At 38.6% G+C, this 14194-nt stretch overlaps 3 protein-coding genes across 3 annotated transcripts; all 3 read left to right on the top strand.

Annotated features, from left to right (window-relative positions):
• The first annotated feature begins 5600 nt into the window (after positions 1-5600).
• LOC143890864 (protein transport protein Sec61 subunit gamma) lies at positions 5601-5978 on the top strand. Its single transcript, XM_077395545.1, has 2 exons — positions 5601-5694; positions 5863-5978. The coding sequence occupies exons 1-2, from the start codon at positions 5601-5603 to the stop codon at positions 5976-5978; spliced, it is 210 nt and encodes a 69-aa protein (XP_077251660.1).
• Positions 5979-9429: 3451 nt separating this feature from the next.
• Positions 9430-9807, top strand: LOC143890862 (protein transport protein Sec61 subunit gamma). Its single transcript, XM_077395543.1, has 2 exons — positions 9430-9523; positions 9692-9807. Exons 1-2 carry the CDS (start codon positions 9430-9432, stop codon positions 9805-9807), a joined length of 210 nt encoding a protein of 69 aa, XP_077251658.1.
• A 3451-nt stretch (positions 9808-13258) lies between these two features.
• Positions 13259-13636, top strand: LOC143890861 (protein transport protein Sec61 subunit gamma). Its single transcript, XM_077395542.1, has 2 exons — positions 13259-13352; positions 13521-13636. Exons 1-2 carry the CDS (start codon positions 13259-13261, stop codon positions 13634-13636), a joined length of 210 nt encoding a protein of 69 aa, XP_077251657.1.
• Positions 13637-14194: the final 558 nt, after the last annotated feature.

Raw genomic sequence — 14194 nt, 5'->3', positions numbered from 1 at the left:
GTTGTGGTTCGTCTCTTTGAGGCGTTAGTTGCTTGTTTGGGGTTTCCCCTTTTTACTTTAGGGCTTTGCCCTAGTTTATGGTTATGCTTGTTTGTTCTCTGTAAGAGTGAATTCATCTAAAGGTCCTGAGCATTGGAAAAGCTTTAAAATCCAAAAACATTGGAAATTTAAAACTCAAAAACATTTGAAAACCTCTAAAAAGCCAAAAGTGTTGAGTGTTTTAGAAATAACAATTAGGAGAGTTCGTTTCGAACTACGTTGGCTTGATCCTCTTCCGAGGTACGTAGTGCAGCTTGGGATTTATATCCCAAGTCCAGCCAAACTTTTTTGTAAATAACTGTTTTAAACCTTCTTCAAAAACCTTTAAAATCTTGTTTTCAAAAGATCTTCCTCTAGAGTTAGGAGTTTCTCCTAGATAGAGAGTTTTAGAGTTAGGATTTTTTTTTGATAGGTTATTTGATTGTTTGTTTGCTGTGTGCTTGTTTTAGAGTTAGGGGTCTGTCCTAGAGTTATAGGAGCGCCTCCGTCCGGTCAGTCGGCGATCCACATCGCCGAGTGATGACTAGAGTAGGATACGCTAGTCCACCCTTGGTTTTCCTTAGGAAATACAGCCTAGTCACACATAGATTGTAAGAACCACCTGCATTAGCTTAGGGCTAATCTGCATTTAGTTAGGGCATATGGGTGTCATAAAATCCACAATTCACTGAAATTTAAATAATCGTACAAGAAACTTTAATAACCGGTTCGGTCTTTTAGATCGAGTCTAGGATAGAAGTCTAGGTGTCTTAGGCATCCTAGCTTAGAATAGGCGCGAAGAACTACGTTGCCTTGATTCTCGTGGATGCGGGGATACGTAGGCTTCTTTGGATGAATACCAGACCATCCGAGGACTCAGGCTAATAATTTAGAGTCTTAGGATTTGTTATGTAGTCATCGTATATTTTGATGTGTTTTCTTACTTTCTAGTACTGATCCTATACCTTTAGCTATAGCTTGCATGTGTTTGCATATCAGAAATTAGATCATAGGGTGCATGTCACGTAGTTCGCACATTAACAGAGAGTTGAATGAGCCATTTAAAATGAATTTAAAAGAGTTAACTTTTGGAATTGAAGACCGATTATCGAGCAGGAATGATGCATGTGGTGGATAAATCCCCATACCTTCCATTCTTGTAACCAGGTAGCGAGTCTAGATTTCTGGTTAATTATGGGTCCTAGATCCCACATCTAGGTGGCGACTCTGTCAGTCTCTTTTGTGTGGAATTCGGATTGCCTTAGTGATCCCAAGTTCACATAAAAGATGAATTAAAATCAATAATAAAAGGCACACGCCAATCGCGTGGGTACGAGAGACCAAGAGATAGTGCGTGGCGGCTCGCGCCCCACACCCCTCTCGCGGGATCGGGTCCCACACCAACGCAACGTTTGATATAGGTGGTGATAAATTCGCACCCTCTGTGGGATAATTCGCACCACTGTAAAGGAGGGAATGTGGCAGACTTTAACGCCTAAAGTGGTGCAAACTATCCTACAGAGAAAGCGAATTTATCATCTCTCTTGATATAATGTCTCATACTGAGTCATCTAGTCAGAAAAATCAAAGGGAGTTTCTCTTAAATAAGTGAAAAAAGTAGGGAGTTTGTGGTAAATAGCGTCAAACTACTATAAAACGCGTCAACATAAGGCTTCTTTCTTTACATAGTCATACAATTCTCAAATTTCTCCTTCTCCTCTCAGATCTAGGGTTTCTTCTCCTCCTTCTGAAAATGGATGCCATAGATTCAGTGGTCGATCCTTTGAGAGAATTCGCCAAGGACAGCTACCGCCTCGTCAAGAGATGCCACAAACCAGATCGGAAAGGTAAAATTACAGTCCGATCGCTCTTTCTATCGATTATTCTTTTTTTTTTGAATTTTTTGATCAAATCTTCGAAATATCATGTGGATCTTCGAAATTTAAAATCTCTCGTTAATCTTTTTATTTTTTTTCCTCCTCGATTTGGTTTTGAAATCGCTCAATACGGTGTAGAATTCACGAAAGTTGCGTTTCGTACTGCGATCGGGTTCGTTGTGATGGGATTTGTAGGGTTTTTCGTGAAGCTGATCTTTATTCCAATCAACAATATCATCGTAGGTTCTGTCTAGGTAAGGATCCCAAATAACCCTAACTTTTCTTTTCTTTTTTGAATGGACGATTACTTTTCTCATTCATTTATTTTTAACTGTTGTTGAAATATTGGCATGCATGTGAGGAATTCTGTCATTATTTCATTTTATTTTTTTTAGTTCAAGGATGAGAATGTAGAAATATTACCACTATTGTAGCTGATTGGAAGATTTGGGTTATCACATGATTAGCAATTTTAATTGATAATCAAATTTTGAAGCTGTTTGGAATTTTATTATATTTTATGAAATTGTTGAAATTAGCTGAATGCCTGTGCGGGATGCACGTGTTAAGATAGTATTTTTAGAATTAGTCTATAGAGTTCAATTATGGACGCATTAAAGCAAGGTTATTAGATACTGAAGGGAAACCCACATGCAAGTTTCCTTGCATGAATTAGTGGACCAATCGCTAATTGTGGTTGCTCCCTTTGGCATGAGCGAACCTGTTTTGGAATGGGTTAGGAATGAGGGGTAATATCCATTTATTGTAGCCTAGGAGGGACTCATGGCTAAATAATGGATGCAAAACTGAAATATTCTCCATTACGAATAGACGAAAACCATCGGCACAGTCTTGCAGAATTATAAGATAGTTAGAGGAGACATTATGCCTAGTTTTTAAAAGAAAAATAATGGTGGCAGAAGCATATGTTTGAACCACTTGTTTAATGATCTAAACCGTTTGGATGTTTGCGGCGATATGCATGTATTTGAGGTGATATGTTATGGGATTTGAAAGGATGTTTATAATCAAACAAAGAAGTGAAGTAGACAACCAACAATCCTCAGATTTTGTGAGCATTTCCCAAGTTGACTTGTCCTAATCGACTACTGGAAAGTGAAATACTCAAGAGGGGGGTGAATTGATTTTAACACTAAATTAGCCCTTTTTAAAAAATTACCTATGAACCCTAATTGGAATTTTTCTTCACTTAATTAAATATTTGGTTAGTGCAAATATAATTGAAAGCAAAATGAAACGTCAAACCAAAAACAATAATGAAAGTGCAAGACAAGAAAGAACACACCGATGTATAGTGGTTCGGGCAAAGCCCTACTCCACTCTTCTTAAGATCGTCCTTAAGGATTTCCACTATTGGAGACCTCCACGATGCCCGGCTCCGAGGCGGTTACACTTCCAAGGGATATTAAATGAGGATGCCCTTACACCTTTACAAAGACTCTCCTTCTCCGCCGAGTTCTAAGCGGTTGTTCTCTAGGGAATTAAAAAAGGAATGCCCTAGCCACCTATACAAGAAGTGAAGATTGAATAGCTTGGCTTCTTCTTGAAAGCTTGATGCTCTTTGTAGATCCTTGATTGCTCTTCAATGATCCATTGCACCCAAAAAGATGTTTTGTTCATGAAAAGCTGCCCATTGTTGGAAGAAGATCAAGACCAAAATCCATGAGTTTTAATATGGAAAAGACAAATAATTAACAAAATCTTTCATGGGTTTCAAACATATAAATGTATCAAGAATGAAATTGATGCAACTGAGGTAATGGGTTTACCATTTTCTACTGTATTTTCCCTCCAGTTTCCCTTGGAAGAGACTTGTTTGCTGCTCCTCTTCTCTCTTTTCCGTTTAAGGGCAGAGAGAGAGACCTGTGCCCTAGTTTTTATCTGTATTTTTTTACGCTTCACTCGACTTGTGAGAGTGGGGCTCACATAATTTGATGATCTAAACCATTCATTTGTTCCTCCTCGGCTCAATTTTTTTTCAGTAGGATGATCCTAACCGTCCAATATGTTCTGTGTAAAATGAATGGCACGGTAGAGAAACCTCCTTGAAAGTCCATTCTTAAAAAATGAATGGTTAAGATCATCCAATTTTGTGCCCCTCAACCGTCCAATATTGATATATATGATGAGTTGTCATCGTAGCACAACTCTCATCCAACCATTGCTTCCATATTGGGGCCATTTGGATACGCGGATTTTAAAATCCAGGTTTTAGGTTGAAAGCAATGTACAAGAGGGTTCACCATCAAGCTGCTGTGTGCTCTTCCGACAGCGTTTCTTGGATTTTAGGTAAGAAATCCAGGTTTTTGAAATGTCTCCCACATCCTGCGATTTCTAAAACATGGAAACATGGGATGATCTGTTGCTCTCTCACTGACGGAAGAAGGGCAAGGAATTAGAAAACGACGGATGGTCCGCTTCCTCTCTTGCATCTTATCTACAATTTTGAAGAAATCCTAGATTCTAAAATCCACGTATCCAAACGGCTTAGGGTCATCCTTTCTTGCCCCAATTAAGGGTGCAACTTGGGTCAAACTCAACTCGAAACAGACGGTTTTAACTTGCTTGGGTTGGCATTTCCTTATGTTGGGTTGGGAAAAGCCAACCCGATTTAATTTCGGGTTGGGTTAGGGTTGAGGCCTTGGCAACCCGACCCAACTTGAACCCAGCCTCCGTCCTCTAATTTAATTGTGATTTTCTCTGTGCTTTGTTTTTTCTTGTACTATTCTGTTTGCCCTAGGAGAATCCAAACCCAACCCAACTCAAACCTGGCTCGATTTGGAAAAAAAAAAATACAGGTTAGATGGTTGACCATCCTCGACCTGAGGTCCAAGTTAGGTCGAGTTAGGATTGAGGGAATGCTATCTCGGGTTGGGCTAGGGTTGGCTGCAACCCTATGCAACCCGACCCAAGTTGCACCCCTAGACCCAATACATGATATTTTTATTTTGCCCAACTGAGAAAAAAAAATTAATGAATTTTTTTTAGAGGAATTCTAGACTGAAGGGAGCCCTTGCAAAAAAGAGGTGAAAGGCTCTCCCATTGGCTGCACATCCCCATCATGCATTAATAACTGCCGAAAAGTCAAACATGATGGTGATTTGCAGCCATTGGGGGAGCCCTTTCACCTCTTTTTTGCGAGGGTTCCCTTCAGTTTAGACTTCCTATTTTTTTAAAAAATTAAAATAACTAATTTATTTTTTCCCCGTTCGTGTTAAGGTAATAGAAATACGAATCGGATTAGGAATTTAGGATACGTATTTCGATAATCCAACGCAACGTTTGATATAGGTGGTGATAAATTCGAATTTAGGATACGTATTTCGATAATCCAACGCAACGTTTGATATAGGTGGTGATAAATTCGCACCCTCTGTGGGATAATTCGCACCACTGTAAAGGAGGGAATGTGGCAGACTTTAACGCCTAAAGTGGTGCAAACTATCCTACAGAGAAAGCGAATTTATCATCTCTCTTGATATAATGTCTCATACTGAGTCATCTAGTCAGAAAAATCAAAGGGAGTTTCTCTTAAATAAGTGAAAAAAGTAGGGAGTTTGTGGTAAATAGCGTCAAACTACTATAAAACGCGTCAACATAAGGCTTCTTTCTTTACATAGTCATACAATTCTCAAATTTCTCCTTCTCCTCTCAGATCTAGGGTTTCTTCTCCTCCTTCTGAAAATGGATGCCATAGATTCAGTGGTCGATCCTTTGAGAGAATTCGCCAAGGACAGCTACCGCCTCGTCAAGAGATGCCACAAACCAGATCGGAAAGGTAAAATTACAGTCCGATCGCTCTTTCTATCGATTATTCTTTTTTTTTTGAATTTTTTGATCAAATCTTCGAAATATCATGTGGATCTTCGAAATTTAAAATCTCTCGTTAATCTTTTTATTTTTTTTCCTCCTCGATTTGGTTTTGAAATCGCTCAATACGGTGTAGAATTCACGAAAGTTGCGTTTCGTACTGCCATCGGGTTCGTTGTGATGGGATTTGTAGGGTTTTTCGTGAAGCTGATCTTTATTCCAATCAACAATATCATCGTAGGTTCTGTCTAGGTAAGGATCCCAAATAACCCTAACTTTTCTTTTCTTTTTTGAATGGACGATTACTTTTCTCATTCATTTATTTTTAACTGTTGTTGAAATATTGGCATGCATGTGAGGAATTCTGTCATTATTTCATTTTATTTTTTTTAGTTCAAGGATGAGAATGTAGAAATATTACCACTATTGTAGCTGATTGGAAGATTTGGGTTATCACATGATTAGCAATTTTAATTGATAATCAAATTTTGAAGCTGTTTGGAATTTTATTATATTTTATGAAATTGTTGAAATTAGCTGAATGCCTGTGCGGGATGCACGTGTTAAGATAGTATTTTTAGAATTAGTCTATAGAGTTCAATTATGGACGCATTAAAGCAAGGTTATTAGATACTGAAGGGAAACCCACATGCAAGTTTCCTTGCATGAATTAGTGGACCAATCGCTAATTGTGGTTGCTCCCTTTGGCATGAGCGAACCTGTTTTGGAATGGGTTAGGAATGAGGGGTAATATCCATTTATTGTAGCCTAGGAGGGACTCATGGCTAAATAATGGATGCAAAACTGAAATATTCTCCATTACGAATAGACGAAAACCATCGGCACAGTCTTGCAGAATTATAAGATAGTTAGAGGAGACATTATGCCTAGTTTTTAAAAGAAAAATAATGGTGGCAGAAGCATATGTTTGAACCACTTGTTTAATGATCTAAACCGTTTGGATGTTTGCGGCGATATGCATGTATTTGAGGTGATATGTTATGGGATTTGAAAGGATGTTTATAATCAAACAAAGAAGTGAAGTAGACAACCAACAATCCTCAGATTTTGTGAGCATTTCCCAAGTTGACTTGTCCTAATCGACTACTGGAAAGTGAAATACTCAAGAGGGGGGTGAATTGATTTTAACACTAAATTAGCCATTTTAAAAAAATTACCTATGAACCCTAATTGGAATTTTTCTTCACTTAATTAAATATTTGGTTAGTGCAAATATAATTGAAAGCAAAATGAAACGTCAAACCAAAAACAATAATGAAAGTGCAAGACAAGAAAGAACACACCGATGTATAGTGGTTCGGGCAAAGCCCTACTCCACTCTTCTTAAGATCGTCCTTAAGGATTTCCACTATTGGAGACCTCCACGATGCCCGGCTCCGAGGCGGTTACACTTCCAAGGGATATTAAATGAGGATGCCCTTACACCTTTACAAAGACTCTCCTTCTCCGCCGAGTTCTAAGCGGTTGTTCTCTAGGGAATTAAAAAAGGAATGCCCTAGCCACCTATACAAGAAGTGAAGATTGAATAGCTTGGCTTCTTCTTGAAAGCTTGATGCTCTTTGTAGATCCTTGATTGCTCTTCAATGATCCATTGCACCCAAAAAGATGTTTTGTTCATGAAAAGCTGCCCATTGTTGGAAGAAGATCAAGACCAAAATCCATGAGTTTTAATATGGAAAAGACAAATAATTAACAAAATCTTTCATGGGTTTCAAACATATAAATGTATCAAGAATGAAATTGATGCAACTGAGGTAATGGGTTTACCATTTTCTACTGTATTTTCCCTCCAGTTTCCCTTGGAAGAGACTTGTTTGCTGCTCCTCTTCTCTCTTTTCCGTTTAAGGGCAGAGAGAGAGACCTGTGCCCTAGTTTTTATCTGTATTTTTTTACGCTTCACTCGACTTGTGAGAGTGGGGCTCACATAATTTGATGATCTAAACCATTCATTTGTTCCTCCTCGGCTCAATTTTTTTTCAGTAGGATGATCCTAACCGTCCAATATGTTCTGTGTAAAATGAATGGCACGGTAGAGAAACCTCCTTGAAAGTCCATTCTTAAAAAATGAATGGTTAAGATCATCCAATTTTGTGCCCCTCAACCGTCCAATATTGATATATATGATGAGTTGTCATCGTAGCACAACTCTCATCCAACCATTGCTTCCATATTGGGGCCATTTGGATACGCGGATTTTAAAATCCAGGTTTTAGGTTGAAAGCAATGTACAAGAGGGTTCACCATCAAGCTGCTGTGTGCTCTTCCGACAGCGTTTCTTGGATTTTAGGTAAGAAATCCAGGTTTTTGAAATGTCTCCCACATCCTGCGATTTCTAAAACATGGAAACATGGGATGATCTGTTGCTCTCTCACTGACGGAAGAAGGGCAAGGAATTAGAAAACGACGGATGGTCCGCTTCCTCTCTTGCATCTTATCTACAATTTTGAAGAAATCCTAGATTCTAAAATCCACGTATCCAAACGGCTTAGGGTCATCCTTTCTTGCCCCAATTAAGGGTGCAACTTGGGTCAAACTCAACTCGAAACAGACGGTTTTAACTTGCTTGGGTTGGCATTTCCTTATGTTGGGTTGGGAAAAGCCAACCCGATTTAATTTCGGGTTGGGTTAGGGTTGAGGCCTTGGCAACCCGACCCAACTTGAACCCAGCCTCCGTCCTCTAATTTAATTGTGATTTTCTCTGTGCTTTGTTTTTTCTTGTACTATTCTGTTTGCCCTAGGAGAATCCAAACCCAACCCAACTCAAACCTGGCTCGATTTGGAAAAAAAAAAATACAGGTTAGATGGTTGACCATCCTCGACCTGAGGTCCAAGTTAGGTCGAGTTAGGATTGAGGGAATGCTATCTCGGGTTGGGCTAGGGTTGGCTGCAACCCTATGCAACCCGACCCAAGTTGCACCCCTAGACCCAATACATGATATTTTTATTTTGCCCAACTGAGAAAAAAAAATTAATGAATTTTTTTTAGAGGAATTCTAGACTGAAGGGAGCCCTTGCAAAAAAGAGGTGAAAGGCTCTCCCATTGGCTGCACATCCCCATCATGCATTAATAACTGCCGAAAAGTCAAACATGATGGTGATTTGCAGCCATTGGGGGAGCCCTTTCACCTCTTTTTTGCGAGGGTTCCCTTCAGTTTAGACTTCCTATTTTTTAAAAAAATTAAAATAACTAATTTATTTTTTCCCCGTTCGTGTTAAGGTAATAGAAATACGAATCGGATTAGGAATTTAGGATACGTATTTCGATAATCCAACGCAACGTTTGATATAGGTGGTGATAAATTCGAATTTAGGATACGTATTTCGATAATCCAACGCAACGTTTGATATAGGTGGTGATAAATTCGCACCCTCTGTGGGATAATTCGCACCACTGTAAAGGAGGGAATGTGGCAGACTTTAACGCCTAAAGTGGTGCAAACTATCCTACAGAGAAAGCGAATTTATCATCTCTCTTGATATAATGTCTCATACTGAGTCATCTAGTCAGAAAAATCAAAGGGAGTTTCTCTTAAATAAGTGAAAAAAGTAGGGAGTTTGTGGTAAATAGCGTCAAACTACTATAAAACGCGTCAACATAAGGCTTCTTTCTTTACATAGTCATACAATTCTCAAATTTCTCCTTCTCCTCTCAGATCTAGGGTTTCTTCTCCTCCTTCTGAAAATGGATGCCATAGATTCAGTGGTCGATCCTTTGAGAGAATTCGCCAAGGACAGCTACCGCCTCGTCAAGAGATGCCACAAACCAGATCGGAAAGGTAAAATTACAGTCCGATCGCTCTTTCTATCGATTATTCTTTTTTTTTTGAATTTTTTGATCAAATCTTCGAAATATCATGTGGATCTTCGAAATTTAAAATCTCTCGTTAATCTTTTTATTTTTTTTCCTCCTCGATTTGGTTTTGAAATCGCTCAATACGGTGTAGAATTCACGAAAGTTGCGTTTCGTACTGCGATCGGGTTCGTTGTGATGGGATTTGTAGGGTTTTTCGTGAAGCTGATCTTTATTCCAATCAACAATATCATCGTAGGTTCTGTCTAGGTAAGGATCCCAAATAACCCTAACTTTTCTTTTCTTTTTTGAATGGACGATTACTTTTCTCATTCATTTATTTTTAACTGTTGTTGAAATATTGGCATGCATGTGAGGAATTCTGTCATTATTTCATTTTATTTTTTTTAGTTCAAGGATGAGAATGTAGAAATATTACCACTATTGTAGCTGATTGGAAGATTTGGGTTATCACATGATTAGCAATTTTAATTGATAATCAAATTTTGAAGCTGTTTGGAATTTTATTATATTTTATGAAATTGTTGAAATTAGCTGAATGCCTGTGCGGGATGCACGTGTTAAGATAGTATTTTTAGAATTAGTCTATAGAGTTCAATTATGGACGCATTAAAGCAAGGTTATTAGATACTGAAGGGAAACCCACATGCAAGTTTCCTTGCATGAATTAGTGGACCAATCGCTAATTGTGGTTGCTCCCTTTGGCATGAGCGAACCTGTTTTGGAATGGGTTAGGAATGAGGGGTAATATCCATTTATTGTAGCCTAGGAGGGACTCATGGCTAAATAATGGATGCAAAACTGAAATATTCTCCATTACGAATAGACGAAAACCATCGGCACAGTCTTGCAGAATTATAAGATAGTTAGAGGAGACATTATGCCTAGTTTTTAAAAGAAAAATAATGGTGGCAGAAGCATATGTTTGAACCACTTGTTTAATGATCTAAACCGTTTGGATGTTTGCGGCGATATGCATGTATTTGAGGTGATATGTTATGGGATTTGAAAGGATGTTTATAATCAAACAAAGAAGTGAAGTAGACAACCAACAATCCTCAGATTTTGTGAGCATTTCCCAAGTTGACTTGTCCTAATCGACTACTGGAAAGTGAAATACTCAAGAGGGGGGTGAATTGATTTTAACACTAAATTAGCCCTTTTTAAAAAATTACCTATGAACCCTAATTGGAATTTTTCTTCACTTAATTAAATATTTGGTTAGTGCAAATATAATTGAAAGCAAAATGAAACGTCAAACCAAAAACAATAATGAAAGTGCAAGACAAGAAAGAACACACCGATGTATAGTGGTTCGGGCAAAGCCCTACTCCACTCTTCTTAAGATCGTCCTTAAGGATTTCCACTATTGGAGACCTCCACGATGCCCGGCTCCGAGGCGGTTACACTTCCAAGGGATATTAAATGAGGATGCCCTTACACCTTTACAAAGACTCTCCTTCTCCGCCGAGTTCTAAGCGGTTGTTCTCTAGGGAATTAAAAAAGGAATGCCCTAGCCACCTATACAAGAAGTGAAGATTGAATAGCTTGGCTTCTTCTTGAAAGCTTGATGCTCTTTGTAGATCCTTGATTGCTCTTCAATGATCCATTGCACCCAAAAAGATGTTTTGTTCATGAAAAGCTGCCCATTGTTGGAAGAAGATCAAGACCAAAATCCATGAGTTTTAATATGGAAAAGACAAATAATTAACAAAATCTTTCATGGGTTTCAAACATATAAATGTATCAAGAATGAAATTGATGCAACTGAGGTAATGGGTTTACCATTTTCTACTGTATTTTCCCTCCAGTTTCCCTTGGAAGAGACTTGTTTGCTGCTCCTCTTCTCTCTTTTCCGTTTAAGGGCAGAGAGAGAGACCTGTGCCCTAGTTTTTATCTGTATTTTTTTACGCTTCACTCGACTTGTGAGAGTGGGGCTCACATAATTTGATGATCTAAACCATTCATTTGTTCCTCCTCGGCTCAATTTTTTTTCAGTAGGATGATCCTAACCGTCCAATATGTTCTGTGTAAAATGAATGGCACGGTAGAGAAACCTCCTTGAAAGTCCATTCTTAAAAAATGAATGGTTAAGATCATCCAATTTTGTGCCCCTCAACCGTCCAATATTGATATATATGATGAGTTGTCATCGTAGCACAACTCTCATCCAACCATTGCTTCCATATTGGGGCCATTTGGATACGCGGATTTTAAAATCCAGGTTTTAGGTTGAAAGCAATGTACAAGAGGGTTCACCATCAAGCTGCTGTGTGCTCTTCCGACAGCGTTTCTTGGATTTTAGGTAAGAAATCCAGGTTTTTGAAATGTCTCCCACATCCTGCGATTTCTAAAACATGGAAACATGGGATGATCTGTTGCTCTCTCACTGACGGAAGAAGGGCAAGGAATTAGAAAACGACGGATGGTCCGCTTCCTCTCTTGCATCTTATCTACAATTTTGAAGAAATCCTAGATTCTAAAATCCACGTATCCAAACGGCTTAGGGTCATCCTTTCTTGCCCCAATTAAGGGTGCAACTTGGGTCAAACTCAACTCGAAACAGACGGTTTTAACTTGCTTGGGTTGGCATTTCCTTATGTTGGGTTGGGAAAAGCCAACCCGATTTAATTTCGGGTTGGGTTAGGGTTGAGGCCTTGGCAACCCGACCCAACTTGAACCCAGCCTCCGTCCTCTAATTTAATTGTGATTTTCTCTGTGCTTTGTTTTTTCTTGTACTATTCTGTTTGCCCTAGGAGAATCCAAACCCAACCCAACTCAAACCTGGCTCGATTTGGAAAAAAAAAAATACAGGTTAGATGGTTGACCATCCTCGACCTGAGGTCCAAGTTAGGTCGAGTTAGGATTGAGGGAATGCTATCTCGGGTTGGGCTAGGGTTGGCTGCAACCCTATGCAACCCGACCCAAGTTGCACCCCTAGACCCAATACATGATATTTTTATTTTGCCCAACTGAGAAAAAAAAATTAATGAATTTTTTTTAGAGGAATTCTAGACTGAAGGGAGCCCTTGCAAAAAAGAGGTGAAAGGCTCTCCCATTGGCTGCACATCCCCATCATGCATTAATAACTGCCGAAAAGTCAAACATGATGGTGATTTGCAGCCATTGGGGGAGCCCTTTCACCTCTTTTTTGCGAGGGTTCCCTTCAGTTTAGACTTCCTATTTTTTTAAAAAATTAAAATAACTAATTTATTTTTTCCCCGTTCGTGTTAAGGTAATAGAAATACGAATCGGATTAGGAATTTAGGATACGTATTTCGATAATCCAACGCAACGTTTGATATAGGTGGTGATAAATTCGAATTTAGGATACGTATTTCGATAATCCAACGCAACGTTTGATATAGGTGGTGATAAATTCGCACCCTCTGTGGGATAATTCGCACCACTGTAAAGGAGGGAATGTGGCAGACTTTAACGCCTAAAGTGGTGCAAACTATCCTACAGAGAAAGCGAATTTATCATCTCTCTTGATATAATGTCTCATACTGAGTCATCTAGTCAGAAAAATCAAAGGGAGTTTCTCTTAAATAAGTGAAAAAAGTAGGGAGTTTGTGGTAAATAGCGTCAAACTACTATAAAACGCGTCAACATAAGGCTTCTTTCTTTACATAGTCATACAATTCTCAAATTTCTCCTTCTCCTCTCAGATCTAGGGTTTCTTCTCCTCCTTCTGAAAATGGATGCCATAGATTCAGTGGTCGATCCTTTGAGAGAATTCGCCAAGGACAGCTACCGCCTCGTCAAGAGATGCCACAAACCAGATCGGAAAGGTAAAATTACAGTCCGATCGCTCTTTCTATCGATTATTCTTTTTTTTTTGAATTTTTTGATCAAATCTTCGAAATATCATGTGGATCTTCGAAATTTAAAATCTCTCGTTAATCTTTTTATTTTTTTTCCTCCTCGATTTGGTTTTGAAATCGCTCAATACGGTGTAGAATTCACGAAAGTTGCGTTTCGTACTGCGATCGGGTTCGTTGTGATGGGATTTGTAGGGTTTTTCGTGAAGCTGATCTTTATTCCAATCAACAATATCATCGTAGGTTCTGTCTAGGTAAGGATCCCAAATAACCCTAACTTTTCTTTTCTTTTTTGAATGGACGATTACTTTTCTCATTCATTTATTTTTAACTGTTGTTGAAATATTGGCATGCATGTGAGGAATTCTGTCATTATTTCATTTTATTTTTTTTAGTTCAAGGATGAGAATGTAGAAATATTACCACTATTGTAGCTGATTGGAAGATTTGGGTTATCACATGATTAGCAATTTTAATTGATAATCAAATTTTGAAGCTGTTTGGAATTTTATTATATTTTATGAAATTGTTGAAATTAGCTGAATGCCTGTGCGGGATGCACGTGTTAAGATAGTATTTTTAGAATTAGTCTATAGAGTTCAATTATGGACGCATTAAAGCAAGGTTATTAGATACTGAAGGGAAACCCACATGCAAGTTTCCTTGCATGAATTAGTGGACCAATCGCTAATTGTGGTTGCTCCCTTTGGCATGAGCGAACCTGTTTTGGAATGGGTTAGGAATGAGGGGTAATATCCATTTATTGTAGCCTAGGAGGGACTCATGGCTAAATAATGGATGCAAAACTGAAA

Source organism: Tasmannia lanceolata, unplaced genomic scaffold (genome assembly GCF_043159265.1).
Source record: "Tasmannia lanceolata isolate RefF3 unplaced genomic scaffold, GAP_Taslan_0.1 ptg000013l, whole genome shotgun sequence".
In the NCBI taxonomy this organism is placed as follows: Eukaryota; Viridiplantae; Streptophyta; class Magnoliopsida; order Canellales; family Winteraceae; genus Tasmannia; species Tasmannia lanceolata.
Note: the sequence above shows the minus strand (reverse complement) of the source record. Positions and strands in the feature narration are given on the sequence as shown.